The sequence below is a fragment of the Galeopterus variegatus genome, unplaced genomic scaffold, assembly GCF_000696425.1.
Source record: "Galeopterus variegatus unplaced genomic scaffold, G_variegatus-3.0.2 Scaffold1097, whole genome shotgun sequence".
Taxonomy (NCBI): domain Eukaryota; kingdom Metazoa; phylum Chordata; class Mammalia; order Dermoptera; family Cynocephalidae; genus Galeopterus; species Galeopterus variegatus.
Window position 1 is genome coordinate 211,180 of NW_007727208.1, and position 19,070 is coordinate 230,249.

The 19,070-nt window shown below is 36.8% G+C and overlaps 1 protein-coding gene across 1 annotated transcript in view; it reads right to left on the reverse strand.

Moving 5' to 3' along the window:
* The window catches only part of LRP2BP (LRP2 binding protein), a 29,391-nt gene that overhangs the window by 1,868 nt on the left and 8,453 nt on the right, over positions 1-19,070 (reverse strand). Inside the window, exons 4-9 of the mRNA XM_008574748.1 lie at positions 12,952-13,094; positions 12,768-12,873; positions 11,243-11,466; positions 9,327-9,501; positions 6,660-6,772; positions 335-362 (exon numbers count right to left, since the gene is read on the reverse strand). Coding sequence (XP_008572970.1) covers positions 6,707-6,772; positions 9,327-9,501; positions 11,243-11,466; positions 12,768-12,873; positions 12,952-13,094 — 714 coding nt within the window. The 3' untranslated portion in view covers positions 335-362; positions 6,660-6,706. The remainder of the gene's footprint in view (positions 1-334; positions 363-6,659; positions 6,773-9,326; positions 9,502-11,242; positions 11,467-12,767; positions 12,874-12,951; positions 13,095-19,070) is intronic.

Consider the following 19,070-nt stretch of genomic DNA (forward strand, 5'->3'; position numbering starts at 1 on the left):
AAACAGAAAGTAGAGGGAAGTTACTTCGTGGATTTTAGCAACTCTACAGGGACTTGATTATATCAAATCTTGTAGACTACAAGGGGCATTAGGTAAGATCCAGAGTACAGGTTTTGTTTTGTTATTGATAGTGGGGCCATGGACAAGTCATGCAATTAATTTTACTGGGTTTCACCATCTATTATACAGTGATAATAGAATACCTTCCCCTCTCCCATCCCCAGGAATATTGAAAATGATACAAGATAAAAGATAAAAATTCAGTTTGAATCCATGAAAGAAAAATACGACATATATTAAAACTGGTATAGATTATATTACCGATAGTTCATACCTGCCAAGTTCTTGATAAGAAACCAATTCTGAAAGATAAATGTTTAAAAATTAGTAAACTAAATTTTATCTCTGTAATTCTTCTAGTTATAACTCTTTGATCCTTTTTTCAAACCAGGATGATATTTGATACTTCAGAAAAGCCCAGAGTTGGCTATTTATATGGATAAGAATTATCCTTGAAAGGGATATAGAAAAGACCATATAAAATACAAATAGGGAAGAGAAATGATGTGGAGTTGCCAAGCCCAAAGAACTCAGCCTAACACAGTTACTGGAAAGGTCTATGTCATGCATTAATTCTATGCTATCATTTAAATTGTAGCTTATACAATTTAATATTATACATATAAGTTGTAGTTTATACTGCAAATGAGAAAAATAACTAATATTTTGACTCAATATTTCTTTATGATAAATTCTTTTCTATGATATGTTTTTCACGACATATCAGCTATAAGGAATCTTACAGAAGTTTGATTTTTTTTTTTTTTTTAAAGAATAATGATCTGGAAGACTCAACTCACTTGAGTTAAAGACTAACTCTACTTATAGGTCAAGGTATATACCACTGTCTGCAGCAGTGGTAGTTTGTAGGGGCTCACCTGTGCCACTTTATGGTAACTAAACTGAAATTTTAAATTCTGTGTTGGATTCACTGAAGACATTTAGGATATTATTTAGCATATAATCACATATGGCACATGTCAAATTCCTATGTTTAGGATTTCTGAGACCTTTGTTTTAATGATAATTTAAAAAATAGTCTTTACTTTGGGATGAATAAAGATAGCAGATTAAATGTGCTATTAATGTCAACATTCACTCCTTTATTATGTTCCTATTTCAAGATTCTTAAAGAAAGGCTTTAGGAGCTGGATTAAGTGTGAAGAAGAGAATACTGGTTGGGAATTTGGATCTTCAAATGTTTGAAGGAACGTTATTTAGATGGTATTAGAACTAGAGCAGATCGAGTGGGCTTGTAGAAAGAGATTTAAGTCAGATATGGGCTTGAGACATTGAATAGTGTTATTGGCGGCGGAGGTGGGGGTGGAATATAGCCTCTGCAGTAGCAATTTTAGAAGAAAAGGACTGTTTTTCAGGGATGCCTTAAGTTGATATTTTTTAAGAAATTTAAGACAGAAGTACATGACGATTTGAGGATATCTCACAGACCTCACGGTCTATTGAAATTTCTTCTCTTTATATAAAGACAAAATGAAATTCAAGTAATATAGATAACCCAGAACATAAAACAAGAGCAAGTAATTTTCTGCCATACAACAGTTGTTTAGTGACTGTCACCTGCATATTAATTGCATTTTCCCACTACTAAGAAGAGATCTTGTTTAAATCCAGTCAGAAAAGATGGTTGTGATTTATAAAATAAAGCCATATATAGTATATTTACAAATAAGGTATCTTAAAAACACTTCATTTTCAATATATTTGTTTCACAAATGTCACTATATAATCTTATGCATATGGATCTTAACTACTTAGTCACCTTTTGCCTTCATAGAAGTAATTGATGTAAGAAAAGTCTTTGGCTAATTTAATTTTTTAACAATATTTACTTGTAGTTCTTATATTGTTAGATGATTTCATTGAATTTTTTTTCACATTTTACCTTACATTGAAATATATCTAGGGTTTTAAAAATACAGAAAATGAGGGGCCGGCCCGTGGCTCACTCGGGAGAGTGCGGTGCTGATAACACCAAGGCCACGGGTTCGGATCCCATATAGGGATGGCCAGTTCGCTCACTGGCTGAGGGTGGTACTGACAACACTGAGTCAAGGGTTAAGATCCCCTTACCGGTCATCTTTAAAAAAAAAAAAAAAAAAAAAATACAGAAAATGAGTTGAAACACACAAAAAAATCTTGCTTTAATGGATTATCTTATGAACACAGCAATTGTTTTACTTATTAAGGTCCTTGAGGAAAGATTTGGAGGTGCAAGATTCTAAGCAATTTCTTAACCTGTTTTTTTCAATTTTATTTTTTGTGGGATACAGCATATTTTTTCAATACATGCATATATTGCACAGTGATTCACTTAGAGTAGATAGCATAGTTTTGCTAACTAGTTCAACACTTCTCCTTCCCCCTCCTCCAGCCCCCTCCTCACCTCTGCCTGTGGTAACCATTATTCTGCTCTTTACTAATATGAGAACTAGCCACTTTTTTTTTTTTTTAAGATTCCACGTATGAGTGAGATCATGCAGAATTTGTCTTTTTTTTTTTTTTTTTTTATAAGATGATCGGTAAGGGGATCTCAACCCTTGGCTTGGTGTTGTCAGCACCACGCTCAGCCAGTGAGCAAACCCGCCATCCCTATATGGGATCGGAACCCGTGGCCTTGGTGTTATCAGCACCGCACTCTACCAAGTGAGCCACGGGCTGGCCCAGAATTTGTCTTTCTGTACCTGACTTTCTTCACTTAACATGATGGTTTCCAGTTCCATCTATGTTGCTGCAAACAATTGGTATCATTTCTTTTTATAGCTGAATAGTATTCCATTGTGTATATATACCACAGTTTTTTATCCATTTATCCATTGGTGAGCATTTAGGTTGATTCCGTCGCTTGGCTATTATGAATAGTGTTGTGATGAACATGGGAATGCAGGTGTCTTTTTGATGTATTGATTTCATTTCCTTTGGGTATATACCCAATAGAGGGATAGCTGGGTCATAAGGTAGGTCTATTTTTGGTTCTCTGAGGAACCTCTATACTGTTTTCCACCATGGCTATACCAATTTACATTTCCACCAACAATGCAGGAGGGTTCCATTTTCTCTGCACTCTTGCCAGCATTTGTTATTTTTTGTCTTGTTGATAATATTAATAGCCATTCTAATTGGGATAAGATGATGTCTCATTGTGCTTATAATTTGCATTTCCATAATGATTAGTGATTTTGAGCATATTTTCATGTGTTTGTTGGCCATTTGTATGTCTTCTTTTGAGAAATGTCTGTTCAGATCCTTTGCCCATTTTTTAAATTGGGCTATTTGTCCTTTTGCTGTTGAGTTGTTTGAGTTCCTTAAATATTCCGGATATTAGCCCCTTGTCTGATGTGTAGTTTGCAAGTATTTTCTCCCATTCTTTGGGTTGTCTCTTCACTTTGTTGACAGTGTCCCTTGCCATGCAAAAGCTTTTTAGTTTGATGTAGTCCAATTTGTGTATTTTGCTTTAGTTGCCTGTGCCTTTGTAGTCTAATTCAAAAAAGTGCTGCCCACTTCCACTTCATGTAGCATTTCCCCTGTTTTTTCTAGTAATTTCATGCTTTCAGGTCTTAAATGTAGGTCTTTAATCCATTTTGAGTTGATTTTTGTGTATTGTGAGGGACAGGGCTCTAATTTTAGTCTTCTGCATGTTGATAACCAATTTTCCCAGCATCATTTATTGAAGAGACTGTCTTTTCCCCACTATATATTCTTGGCACCTTTGTCAAAAATCAGTTGGCTGTAAGTGCATGGGTTTTATTTCTGGGCTCTTTATTATGTTCCATTGGTTTATTTTTCTATTTTTATGCCAGTACCATGCTGTTTTGGTTCCTATAGCTTTATAGTATATTTTGAAGTCAGGAAGTATGACACTTCCCACTTTGTTTGTTCAAGATTGTTTTAGCCATATGGGGTCTTTTGTGGTTCTGTATAAATTTTAAGATCTTTTTAAAATTTTATTTCTGTGAAGAATGTCATTGGTATTTTGATAGGATTGTATTAAATGTGTAGATTGCTTTGAGTAATATGGACATTTTGATGATATTAATTATTCTAACCCATGAACATGGCATATCATTTCCATTTGTTTGTGTCCTCTTCAGTTTTTTTCAACGTTTTATGGTTTGCTTTGCAGAGGTCTTTCACTTCCTTGCTTAATTTCATTCCTAGGTATTTCATTTTTTTGGTAGCTATTGTGAACGTGAGTACTTTCTTGATTTCTTCTTCAACTATTTCATTATTAGTGTATAGGAAGGCTATTGATTTTTGTGTGTTGATCTTGTATCCTGCCACTGTGCTGAATTTATTTATTAGTTATAATAATTTTTTGGTGGAGTCTTTAGGGTTTTCTGTGTATAGGACCATCCCTACAAATAGAGATGGCTTGACTTCCTCCTTTCCAATTTGAATGTCCTTTATTGCTTTCTCTTGCTTTATGGTGCTGTCTAGAAATTCCAGTACTATGTTGAATAAGAATGGGGAAAGTGGGCATCTTTGTCTTGTTTTAGACCTTAGAGGAAAAGCTCCCAATTTTTATACTTTCAGTATGATATTAGCTGTGGGTTTGTCATATATGGACTTTATTGTGTTGAGGTACATTCCTTCTATACCTAGTTTGTTGAGTATTTTTATCATGAAGGGGTGTTGGATTTTGTCAAATGCTTTTTCTGCATCTATTGAAATGAACTTTATTGTGTTGAGGTACATTCCTTCTATACCTAGTTTGTTGAATATTTTTATCATGAAGGGGTGTTGGATTTTGTCAAATGCTTTTTCTGCATCTATTGAAATGATCATATGGGTTTTTTTTCCTTCATTCTGTTGATGTGATGTATCATGCTTATTGATTTGTGTGTGTTGAACCATCCTTGGATCCCTGGGATGAAACCCACTTGATCATGGTAAATGATCTTTTTAATGTGTTGTTGGATTCTGTTTGCTAGTATTTTATTGAGGATTTTTACATCTGTGTTCATTAGGGATATTGGTCTGTAGTTTTCTTTTTTTGTTGTATCTTTTTTCAGTTTGGGTATAAAGAATGTTGGCCTCATCAAATGAGTTTGGCAGTATTCCCTCCTCTTTAATTTTTTGGAAGAGATTGAGAAGAATTGCTATTAGTTCTTCTTTAAGTGTTCAGTAGAATTTGGCAGCAAAGCCATCTGGTCCTGGGGTTTTCTTTGTTGGCAGACTCCTTATTACTACTTCAATCTCATTACTTATTATATTGGTCTTTTAGGTTTCCTAGTTCTTCATGATTCAACCTTGATCAGTTGTATGTGTTCAGGACATCATTTTCTAGTTTGTATGTGTTGAGGACATGGTTTTCTAGTTTGTTCACATATAGTTGCTCATAGTAGTCTCTTATGATCCTTTGTATTTCTGCGGTACCCTTTGTAATGTCTCATTTTTCATTCTTGTTTTATTTGAATCTTCTCTCTTTTTTCTTCATTAATCTAGCTAAAGGTTTATCAATTTTGTTTATCTTTTCAAAAAGCCAACTCTTTGTTTCATTGATCTTTTGTATTGTTTTATAAACTCCAATTCATTTATTTCTGCTCTGATCTTTGCTATTTCTCTCCTTCTGCTGATTTTGGGTTTGTTTTGTTCTTGTTTTTTTAGTTCCTTGAGTTGTAATGTTAGGTTATTTGAAGTCTTCTTCTTTTTTTTTTTTTCCTTTTTGTCTTTTTTACTGACCGGTACCGGAATCGCAACCCTCGGTGCTGCGTCCGCATCGCGCTCAGCCAGTGAGCGGGAACCGGTCTCCACATGGGATCCGAACCCTCAGCGGGAGCGCCGCCACGCTCCCAAGCGGCGCACTCTCCTGTGCGCCACCGGGCCGGCCCTGAAGTCTTCTTTTTTGATGTAGGCATTTATTGCTATAAACTTCCCTCTTAGAACTGCTTTTTGTGCGCCACCAGGCCGGCCCTGAAGTCTTTTTTGATGTAGGCATTTATTGCTATAAACTTCCCTCTTAGAACTGCTTTTGCTATATCTCATAGGTTCTGGTATGTTGTCTTTTCGTTTTCATTTGTCTCCAGATAGATTAAACCCACTTTTTTTTAAGTTTGTAATAACTTAGTAAAAAATAAGAATCTTCTTTAAGAATACAAGACTGCAGTTTTAACTTTAATAACTTCAGAAGTAGGAATGCTACACACAATTATCAAAAATGTTTGAAAGTTAATTCTTTAAATTACTTTGCCCCTTATTTAGTTTTGTGAATTTTAAGTTTAAAAATTTTAAATGACTGAAACAAAAAATTAAATTTATTAAAGTTTGTAGCATTTCTACTTCTGAACTTAACGCTAAAACTGCACTAAGACTTTTTGGATACTTTGTATTTAAAAAAGGAAAACAATACTTGCTTTGTGGAATGGTTTCAATATTTACTATAGTCTAGGCCAGTCTGTAGGCTAAAAGGTGGATCTTTGAGGACTCTCCCAGAAATTTGATCCTGGATCTAGGCTTCAAGTTGCAAAAATTTTAGCATATGAATTTAAAAATGTAGGTAACATGTCACCTGTAAAATACCCAGGATAGTGTAACTTGGGATGCAGAAAATAACCAAACATAGCTAATATAAAAATACACACATTGTATGGTGTTAGGATTGATGATCTTTGTTGAAATGCTTTGTAGTCTAAATTCTTTGATGAATAAGTAAGGAGTAAAGTTCATCTGCCAATGCAGGATTCAGACGACAAGCCTTAAAAATCAAAGAGTCAGTTATTTAGGTGTATTTTAATTATGTGGGTCTTTTTCTTTTTCTTGATTTATTTCTAGTAGTAAAGTACTACTACTTTATTTTAAAGAATTTCAAAACGATACTTTCTATTCTGATTTCCTAATAAAAATAAGGGAATTTCAAACTTAACTATGCAAAATAGATCATACTTGAAATAATCATATTATTTGAAAGAGAAAAAATTTTATCAGTGCCAAGAATAAAGGAAATTTAAGCACTCATGATAGCATTTTATGTTATGAATTATTAAAATAAGTAAAATGGAAAGCCTAACATTTGGCCTCAAACTGATGATGATCTCATTATGTGAACAGCATTTATAATAATCTTATTTTAAAATACATAAAATTCATTTTATTATGCCTAAAGTAAATAGTGGTAAGGTGCATAATTTCTAGAATGTCAAGAATTTAGGAGAGATATCAGAGGTTATCTCTTCCAAACTCTGCTCCATGCAGAAATTGTCCCTTCAGTACCCATGACAATTGGTCACTAGGTATTTGCTTGGTTGCTGCTTCTAGTGACAAGAAGTCACCACTTTATAGAGAAAAGTCTTGTTTTTATTTCCTGAACAGTTTTATTAGAAGATTCTTATATTTAGCTGAAATTTCCCTCCATGTACTTTAGAATCATTGAAGGGTCCTAGGAGAACATATTATGCTGGTTTCATAGAAACTCTTAAGAGGCAAAGTAGTTGGCAAAGTCACCCAGCCTGCAGACTGAGACAGGCAGGATGAGTCTCCTGACTTTATGTCCTCTCTTCTCCTCCTTCCCTTTTTCTATAAGATATGGTTGTTGCCTCTAATTCTGCTCCCTTCCCCACTGTTCCTTTTCTGTAGAATAGTCTGGTGAAGACCACTCTTAGGACCCCCTCATGTCCCGCTCTGAATGAAACATTCTGTTTCTCTTATGCTTCTTATGACATTTCATACCCTTCACTTGTTTACTGCCTCTAAATATTCTCCATTTTATCAGTATCTACCATAATATACAATGGCCCAAATTGAGTACAATATTCTACGTGCGGTCTTAAATAGTTCTAAGATTGCAATTTGTTTATTTTGCTGTTTTATTCGGGATGAATGTATACCAAGTTTCAGGATATTTTTTACTCAGTTTTCTCTGTGTTTAGAAAGGATACTAAGAATAACATAGAACCTGAAATTGACTTGGATTGGAAATTGGTATAATACAGAGAGCCTTTAGATTTTAAAAAGTTAACGAAGACAGCTATTATTCATACTAATAGAATGGTGTAGTGGTAAATAAAGGTCAGTTGTATTTGGTTGTGTACTGTGTTCCTATATTTATATGTTAATGTGGGTTTGATGCTCTGGAAATTTTAATTTCAAACAAAATAATTTAGTGTTCCCAAACTTGCCTGCACATTGGAATCCCCTGGGGAGTTTCAACAGATATGCTTGTGTGCCACTCCTGGAGATCATGATTTAATTGTTCTGATATAAGGCCTGAGTTTGGGAATTTTTTAAAGATTCCCAGGTGATTTTAATACGCAGACAAGTTTGAGAACGACTGCTGTAATATCAGATTCAGTCAAGGGACTCAGAAAATTCTTCCTTGCCTTGTTCCCTCTGCTCAAGCCGAACAATTTGTGCACTACATGAATTACTTTACAAAGTTAATTATGATGTGATTCTAATTTGGATTCATGGATATCATGGACCTAAGGCATGCATAGTTTTTTCTTTTGTTTTTCTATCTTAAAAGTCCACTTATAGTTACTATTCATAATGATCCCCCGTTTTTTAATAGTTTTTAATAGTTGCTGAAACAGTTGTGAAATCCTTTTGGAGTCTAAGTAAATTGATCACATAGATTAAAATATGAAAAGACTCTAACTAATTACCTCAAGCTCATTAATATTCCTTCTAAGTGTGGTAGATGTTTATGCATAAAAAACTTTTTAAAAACTACATTTCAAGGGCCGGCCCGGTGGCGCACTGCTATAGTGCACCACTTGGGAAGCGCGGTGGCGCTCCCGCCGAGGGTTCGGATCCCACATACAGACTGGCCGCTCACTGGCTGCGTGAGGGGCGGGAGCAACACCGAGGGTTGCGATCCCGTGGCCGGTCCCGGTCCGGTACGGGCGCGACACTGAGGGTTGCAATCCGTTGCCGGTCACGAAAAAACACAAAAAGGAAAAAAAAAAACAAAACTACATTTCAAAGATACCAGAATGAAGATATAGGTTCACACTTTTTCTGGGTGAAAGACATGAACTTTTTGGCTTTAAGGTCTTGGTGCTGGGTTTTAGGCTACAGATTGTAGAAGAATGAAAGAGAATAATTGGCATCAAAATAGGACTTTTCATCATCTGAGCTTAATTATGCTAATAAGAAGCTAAGAATTGTCTGCAAACAATCTGCAGTCTGACAACCTCTCTATAGACAGAGGTTATCTGCACAGTAATTAAGTAGAAAAAAACTAATGCATGAAGTTGCCAAAGCCCAGCAGTTTCTATTTGGGTCAATTTATATTTTGTTCTAAAGCTTACTTTAGAATAATAGTGTTTAGCTGTTGCTTCATCCTTTGTGATACCCAAGCCAAGCTGAAGACATCGTGCATGGTAGAAAGATGCCATGGTCATCCCTCTGCTGATGAACTCTGGGAGACAGTCCGTGACCTGGGCTATCATGGGGATGTCGTGAACCTCATCATAGTCGGCAATCCTGATAAAAAGTTAAATTGTGAAAATTAAAAAGGACATCAGTTATGGCTCACATTTTTATAAAATGATGTGTCCTTGTGCCCAAAGTGATTTCTTTTTACCCCTTTGAGAACTAACTTGTTTGCTGTGTGTTGAAGTGTTAATATAACATAGTCAATATCAGGGGAAGATGAACGAACTATAGTTTATTCTTAAACTATAGTTTATAGTTATTTTACAGTTTCCCTGTGATTATACTCATCAGGCTTGATAACCACTAGAAAAAAAGGTATGTTTCTTTTTTCTTGTAATTTTAATATTTTAAGCTTAATATCACTTGTGGATTTAAACTAAATGGAGGGGAAAAGCCTTTCTATTTCTTTGGATCATGTATTGAAACATCAACCTGAATTTGGACATTAGTAACATAAGACCAGAAAACACATTAAGAAACTAGCACATCCATTTTTAAAAATGGGCAATAAGAAGTCATCCTTCATAACCCAGACACAAATACGGAGAATAGAGTGAAAATGAGATCTAGCCAACTCCATGTTAACTACAATGTGAGGGGAATAGGAATGAGGAAAATAATGGAAAGTTCCAAAGATTTTAAAGAACTATTTAAAGTGTTCATTTTAATCAGGATGGGCACTTGCTTTGGGACGCCGGAGATCACTCCTTTAAGTGGGAGTGGATGGAAGCAGCTTCCCTTCATCCCCTTACAGATCACTGCCCCACACAGGGCTGGGGGAGATAAGAGACAGTGGGCTCTGTCCAAAGGGCAGACGGAAGTACATCAGCATATGTACAGTCTGCAGGCCACTTGAGAGAACAGCCAAGTCTGCTTTTCTTGATATATTGCTTTCGTACACATGGGGGAAAAATGTAGGAAAGTACATAGAGCCTTATCAATTCAGGGAAAGGAAGTTTTCGTATAAGACAGTAGTGCCAGAGTCTTAACCATTATTCGATTGTGCAGTTGTATAACTGCATAACTGAGGACTGCAGGAAAAAATGAAGACTTACTAAATAAACATTTCTGATGTGCCAAGCTGTGTTAGGTACCTTATATACACTATTTTTATAATCCTGCTGTGAAAGTATTTTCTTCTTATAAATAAAGCAATTAATGCTTTAAGAGGTTAAGAAACTTGCTTAAGCTAATAGCACTGAAATCCTAAAAGCTAATGTCATAGAAGTCCTCTATCCAATATGGTAAACACTAGCCACATGTAGCTATTTAAATTAAAATTCAATTTTAAAATTCAGTTCTAAGTTGCACTAGACACATTTCAAATGCTCAACAGCCAGCATTTCCAACATTGCAGAAAGTTCTATTGAACAGATCGGGCATAGGACATCTAGTAAGAGTTCTTATACTTTCATCCAGCTTATTTACTCAAACCTTATTGTTATGGTTTGATTGTGTCCCCTCCAATTCAGGTGTTGCCAATGTGATAGTATTAAGAGGTGGAGCCTTTAAGAAGTGATAAGGTCATGAGGGCTCTCCCTTGTGAATGAGATTAAGGCCCTTATAAAAGGCTTTATAGCAGCTTTCTGCTAGCTTGCCCTTCCACCTTCTGCCATGTGAGGACACAGCCTTCCTTCCTTCCAGAGCGTACAGCCCTCATCAGATGACTGAACCTTCCAGCACCTTAATCGTGGACTTCCTAGAATCCAGAACTGTGAGAAATAGATTTCTGTTTAAGTTAGTCTATGGTACTCTGTTATAGCAGCACAAAACAGACTAAGACATTCACCTTTTGGAAAATGCAACACACTTTGTAAAAAATTTCATCTTATAGTAATACTCCACGAGATTCCCTTGAGCATAGACATTTCCACGTTCTGCTGCTTCTCTTAAGCAATGCAGGGCAGCTTCTGTGTCCTGGCGGATGCCTTGTCCATAGAAGTACATAAGACCAAGTGCACCCTGGGATTCCAGATTTCCATTGCCACATGCTTCTGAATGCCAGTAAAATGCCTAGGGAAAGGCACATTTTCATCATTTTATTTTTCACAAGGTGAAATAAGGGAATACTGAAAAGAAAAAAAATTCTAATTGTAAGATAGTACTATCATTCATCTCTAGGAAATAGTCTTAGCCCCTTCAGTGTGTTTCATCCGGCACCAAATTCACATGCTTAAAAGAGAGTGCAAAGGTGAGTCCCTCTGCTGTCTACCAATAATACAGGTGAGGCCACAGTCCAGAGGTCACAGCAGAGGAGGATCAGCTGTCCTAGGTTTCAGGATTTTCAGATTTTCCACAGTAACGATTAAGGTGTGCAAAGTAGGAACCAAGTGTCTGAAAGGCTTGGAGACACACCTGTTATGTGGCACAGCAAGGGAGGGAAGAGCTGCAGATGCTAAGGGAGTTAGAGCTCCAGCTACAGGTGAGGCCACAGTCCAGAGGTCACAGCAGAGGAGGATCAGCTGTCCTAGGTTTCAGGATTTTCAGATTTTCCACAGTAAGGATTAAGGTGTGCAAAGTAGGAACCAAGTGTCTGAAAGGCTTGGAGACACACTTGTTATGTGGCACAGCAAGGGAGGGAAGAGCTGCAGATGCTAAGGGAGTTAGAGCTCCAGCTGGCTCTCAGAGATGGCATCTGCCAAGACCAAAGGCTACCATGGATAAAAGCTATATGTACTCTCAAGCCCAGTTGCTTAATACTCAGCTACAGTGACTTTGAATTAGTTTAAAAAATTATTTCCAAGTGGTTGCTCAAGTTATCTGAGAATGGTCTACTTGCCTCTTACAAATTTGTCATTAATGCCTCTCTTAGAAGTAGGACTTGGCCCTACATTTCCTTCTTATAGAATTTCGTGGAAAGTGTTTCAATTATTGAGGATCGAAGAGATTGTTTCTGTGAAAATCTTAAATGGATTTAATTTTTAATTCTCAATTAAATTAGTATCATTTATTACTTCTCCAAATCTAAAGGTAATTTATTCATACTTAAAAGGATTTAGGCCTTAATTTCAAGAATCTCCCTCTTCTTTTAGCTTTTATAGTATAATATTTTGTATGGGTAGCTTTTCATAGTATACAAAATACTCTCACACCTATGGTCTCCTTTGGTAGAGGTAAGGAAGGTAGTAGCATTTATAAAGAAGTAAAAAGTGTGAAGTGAGCTTTGAGATCCTAAAATGTAAACTTGCTTAAAATATAAGAGATATTCAAAGTTACACACTTATTCTCCAACATCCTTGAAAAGGAAATGGTGAAACAAATACTAATCTAAATATAATGCTAACATTAAAAAAGAAAAGCAAAGGAAATGTTACCTTTTCTAATTCTTTAGGCTCTTTTGTTGAATAGTACAATCCTAGGATACTTTGAGCCTTCACACTAGCTTTTGGATTTCCATTGTCTGCCCCAAAAAGCCATAGTCTAGAAGAGAACATAAGGCACGTTATTCTTTGTTTCAGCATTTCATCCAAATAAAATCTTGTTCTCAGGTGAGATTACCTTTCAGCTTCCTCATTTGATTGTTTAACACCTTTTCCTTCATAATAAGCTCTTCCAAGGTTGTAAGCAGCTGCAAATTGTAAGTGTCTTGCTTTGGGACATGGAGAATCAAGAATTTTCTTCATATAGTCCACTCCTTTTTCCTTCCACAAAGGAAAAGAACAAGCAGAAAAAAACCCATCAATGGATGAATGGATTAAAAAAATCCTGTGGTATAAATACACAATGGAATACTATGCAGCTATAAAAAATGATATCATTTACAGCAACATGGATGGAACTGAAAACCATCATGTTAAATGAAGTCAGGTACAGAAAGAAATATGTGGTCTCACTCATATGTGGAATCTAAAAAAAAAAAAAAAATAAGTGGCTCTCATAGAAGTAGAGAGTGAATAATGTTACGGGTACGGGGGGTGGGAGGAGGAGAAATGGTGGACTAATAGGCACAAAACAATGCCATCTACCCTAAGTGAATCATTGCACACTGTACCCCACAAATAGGTATGAGTAAATGTTAAAATTTAGTTTATTTAAAAAAAAAACCCTAGTTTTTAGTTGTACCCAAACTAAATTTCTTTCTCCCCAAATGTAAAGTGTTCACCCTCTGACATGATGTATAATGTCATGAGTCTATGCCCAAGGGATATGACTGTCCTGGATTCTGAAGGCTAGAGATAAGAAGGGAAAGAATTTGTAAAATAATATCTCTTGATCGGGTACTCCCCAGAGTTCTGGGATATAAGAAAATTCCTTCATTTTATAGCTTCCAGAGTTGCATTAAGTTTCAATATGAGTTTCCTTTTTGCTCTCTAGCCTCCCAGTTTATAACCCTCATCCCAAATTAGCACAGTTCTTAGAACTTATCAAAGTGCAAGAATAGCCAGTAACTTCTTTCACATTTAGAACATTTACAGTACACTCGTGAGTCCTTAATAAAAACTGCCTTCTCTTCAAGCATACTTCCACTAAGTGTGCTCAGTGATAATTAACATGCAATATACCAATCTTCATATGACATCCACATAGTCACAAAGAAAGCATAAGACATTCTAATCACTAGCAACAAAAGAACTGCCCCTCCCCACAAAATCCATCAACACAAACCTTCAGAAATCGCTCAAAAAAAGAAAATAATATTGGATAGTCAAATGCATTTTTATATACTGAGTTCTAGCTTTTACCCTTTCACTACTCTCTCGAAGTGCTATTGCTGGCTAAACACCACGGTAATAGATGAGAAAATAAAGGTGTTTTAGTGATTCTGAGATTATAGGGATTTATTCTTGTGAATGTAGGAGGTTGGAATTATTTTTTCCCCCAACTGGATAATAAGAGTGAAATTAAGGCAACAGTTGTTGAGTGAAGTGGTTGTGTAAATTCTCCCATAGATAGCAATGATTAAATCTGGACAAAATATAAAAAACAATTTTTAAAGGCACTAGGAAAACGTACCAAAGGAAACAAGCTGGAGAAGAGATTACGCTTTAAAATTGCAGCTGGAAGGGATCCACAATGTTCGGTGAATTCCAGACAGGATAAATACAAAAACCTTCTCCTAGGCACACATCCTAGTCAAACTTATGAAAGCCAAAGATAAAGAAAATCTTGAAAGCAGCCAGAGAAAAATGACACATTATATACAAGGGAAAAAAATACAATTAGTGACCGACTTCTCATGAGAAATAATAAAGGCCAGAAGATTTTAGAACGAGGCATTTAAAGTGCAGGAGGAAAAAACTTTTTTTTTTTTTCCTTTTTGTCTTTTTTCGTGTCCGGCAACGGGATCGCAACCCTCGGTGTTGCCCCCGCACCTCGCGGCGCACTGTAGCAGTGCGCCACCGGGCCGGCCCAGGAGGAAAAAACTTTCAACTAGAAAAACAATTCATCAACAATGAAGGCAAATTAAAGGTAGTTTTAGAAAATCAAAAATTGGAGGTGATTTATCACCCGTGGACCTGCACTACGAGAAATGCCCTTAAAAGGAAGTTCTTTAGGTTGGAAGAAAGTGGGAAATGGTGTTGATGGCAGCTCAGGTTAGTAGGAAGAAATGATCACCAGAAATGGCAAATATGTAGCAGATATAAAAGGACTCGCACACGTATAAACACATATGAGGGTACTTCAAAATGTTTATAGAAAAATGGAATTAAAAGATAACAAATCTTTCCATGAACTTTTTGAAAGCCTACATGTGTATGTTTATACATTTTTATTTTTTCATAAGATTTGTGACTAAAGCAAAAATTGTGACTGGTATTTTGTATTTGGGGGTTAATAACATCTATAAATGTAACATACATACCACAGCAAATAGAACCAAGGATCGGGGTTGTGTGGGTAAATAAAAACATATTTCTGTAAGGTTCTTATTTTGCATGAAGTAATTCAATATTCACTCTGTGTAAATTGTGGTAAGTTAAAGGTGCATATTATAATCTCTAGAGCACCTGCTAAAACAAACAAAAATACATAGCTAGAAAATTAATGAATTAAAATGGAATACCAAAGGGCAATCACATTGGCCCATTGCCCTTTTTTGTAGATTTGAAATAGAAATTTTATCATATACTAAATATCCTTAAATCTGTATGGGTGTTTCTGAACTCTCCATTTCTTTTCTATTTGTCTCCTGAACAAACACCATATTGTCTTAAGTTCTACACATTTACATTTGGCTAGAATCTAGTAGTGTAAGTGCTCTCCCTCTGTTCTTCCTTTAAAATTAGCCTGACTATTGCATATTTGATTTTTCACAAGAATTTTAGAATCAGCTTGCCAAGTGACATAAAAAATCTTGTAGGAGGGCCGAGCCCGTGGTGGGTGCACTCGGGAGAGTGCGGCGCTGGGAGCGCAGTAGCGCTCCTGCCACGGGTTCGGATCCTATATAGGGATGACCGGTAACGTCACAGCGCTCACTGGCTGAGCATGGTGCAGCTGGTCTCAAAAAGGACAAAAAAAAAAAAAAATCTTGTAGGAAATTTGTTGTTGATTACATTTAATATATAAAGTTGAATCTGTGGAGTGTTTAGAAGTAAGATGTAAAAACAGTGTCTCTGGAAAATAGAAGCACTGACAAATGCAGGGCAGCACTACCGCCTGATGGACCTGCAGACTATGACTTAATAAAACAATGTTTCCTGCAATCTGTCACTAAATTCATTCAAATGATTACTGCCTTTTGGTAGAGAAAGTTTTAAAAACCTTTTCAGAATTCTGACTGAGATAGGGCAAAAAAATCTAAAACAGGTAAAACTGTCCTCACCACAATTTTTTCATGGGAGGTTTTCCAGTAAAAACCACAAAACCTACTAAACAAATTCTAATAGAGCCGTAACACTTCTCACTACAATTTTATCTGAGCTGAAAAATTTTTGCTTTATCATTTTTTCCCCAATGCTGGTCCCAAATTCCATTTGTAGCTTCCCCAAATGCTGGGGTCCATGTGTGATTTGTGTGATTATTTCTATAGAATAATAGTGACATTTTAATGCTCCCGGAAGAAAACAGATATTTCAGTTCTACCATATAAAGCATATATGGTTCAACCAGACTCTGGACCAAAGTAGTATCAAGAACAACTTCATAAATTAGTGAAAAAAATTTAAAGTGTTCGATCTTTGCCCCTTCCCCTTGGGTAATTGTACAATCAAACTAAGGATTACACCGTTAGAAGAAGGGACCTACAGGTGCTGTCTTCTTTTTAATACTGTGGTCTCCATATACTCATATAATTATGTTCCAGTCATTCTATTTTGGAGTTAACATATGTCAGCTCATTGAATCTATAAATATTTACTTTCTCTCTATGTTCTTACTTCCCACATTATCTAGCAGATTCTACACTATTACCATATTCATTCCTCTTCTCCTCTCTCCTTTCATGACACTGGCTCATCTGGCAAATACCCATTCTTCTGCCTACTCTGCTGCATTCGAGCAGCTAAACATAGCTGGAGAAAAACACAACCACGGTGACAGGTCTTTCTTTAAATTTATGACCACAAATTTCAGAGCGAGCCCTCAGCACGGGCAATCATACCCTCAGTTTGTCTCCTCAATTATCTCTTCTTCTAGACCAGTACAGGAATGCTCCTTCTTGTTACTAGTTCTTGGTTCAAATGTCATATCCTCAAAGTGGCCCTCTCAATCTGAGGCTAAAGGCCTTCCTAGTCTAAAGTGGCCTTTCTAGCCACTTTCATATTTCACCTTATATTCTTCATAGTTCATATTGTTTTCCGGTACTATGTAGCTCGTATCTTTCTCCCAGATAGAACTTTGTCTTGTGCCATGCTGTTTCTCCAGTGCCTAGAAAAGTGCCAGGCCCATAGCAGGGGTTCAAAAATATTTGTTAGAGAAATAAATGGCAGATTCTGGAACTGTAAGTGTGCAGCTGAAGGATGGGGGTGGTAGCAAAATTGGGGCGGGGGAGACCATTAGCATATTGGGGAAATATTTGTTCACATGATCAATCATGAGGTTAGAGTTGAATATGGAAGTAAATATGGCAAAAGAGGACAAAAGACTAGGAGAAAATAGAGACTAAAGGACTGGACTAAGAGGTCAAAGGCCTGGTTTAGTGGCAGGGAGAGAATAAGAGACCTGTAAGGCTCAGGATGTAGTCATAGGATGGATTGAAGTTTAAGATTTTGTATGTCAAGTAGTTTCAGATGATAGCCGTGTTCAGGGCCTGGCCATGGGTTGGCTGGCTGAAATGGAGTGGACACAAAGGACACTGGAGAGGCTCTGGGCATGTCAAGGAACTCTAAGGCTTAAATTGTTGGATTGTTCATCCTCATGGACAGTAAAGTTAGATAAAATGAAGGAATGACATGGGGAGGAAAACTAATCCCAGAGCCAAGGCTTCAGATTAATGTTAGGGAATGACTGATGTCCAGGAAATTGATAGAACTAGGAAAGTAGTGGCTTGGTATGAACTTCACAATAGGTACTTTGTGCATGGGGTGGAAAGAGAAAAAGGTTGGAACATGAATTGGGGAATGAAAATAATGCCAGCTCCACTGTGGTGTAGTCATAGGATGGATTGAAGTTTAAGATTTTGTATGTCAAGTAGTTTCAGATGATAGCCGTGTTCAGGGCCTGGCCATGGGTTGGCTGGCTGAAATGGAGTGGACACAAAGGACACTGGAGAGGCTCTGGGCATGTCAAGGAACTCTAAGGCTTAAATTGTTGGATTGTTCATCCTCATGGACAGTAAAGTTAGATAAAATGAAGGAATGACATGGGGAGGAAAACTAATCCCAGAGCCAAGGCTTCAGATTAATGTTAGGGAATGACTGATGTCCAGGAAATTGATAGAACTAGGAAAGTAGTGGCTTGGTATGAACTTCACAATAGGTACTTTGTGCATGGGGTGGAAAGAGAAAAAGGTTGGAACATGAATTGGGGAATGAAAATAATGCCAGCTCCACTGTGGTACATTGGGGGATCCAGTAAAGATGGCTGCTTGTGGGACAGCCAAGTTTATGATAAAGCAAGGAAGTAAAGGAATTAGTCTGAGAAAAGGCTGAGGGTGTAAGGGACTATATTTGGCAACTGAAGGTTTAGGAGGGAAGGCAGCAGTGGGAGAGGGAGAGACAATAAAAAGCATTATGGAGTCAAGAATATGAGAGAGGACACATCAGTAGAGAGGCACACATTTTGTGTGGTGGCCAAAGGTGATGCAGCTGTGAGGCTTGGTGGGACCAACTCAACTCATTTCCAAATGGAATTCTGGTCTCAAATTCAGATACAGTCTCAGTGGGCTTGGCCTTAGGCTGTCTGCTGAAGCCCCCCTGATGGCAGCAACCAGGCAGAGACAGCAAACTCAGGGCTTAGGTGAGGTTTGGAATGGCAGTTACTGATTTGAAAACTAAAGAAGGATGCTAGTTTGATAATATGATGATAAAAAGCCTCTCAGAGGAATAAATTTGAGCAGAGACCTGAATGATGGGAAGGTCACAAAAGAGATGACTAAACTGCTTTGTTTGAGAAAAGGAGATGAATTTGTTTTTGCTTGGAGACTTGGAGCTGCCTTGGCATTATGGTGCCTTAATCAGGAAATAAACTACCAGAAACCACGAATTTAATAACTTGGTTTAGCTAACATTACTCAGATT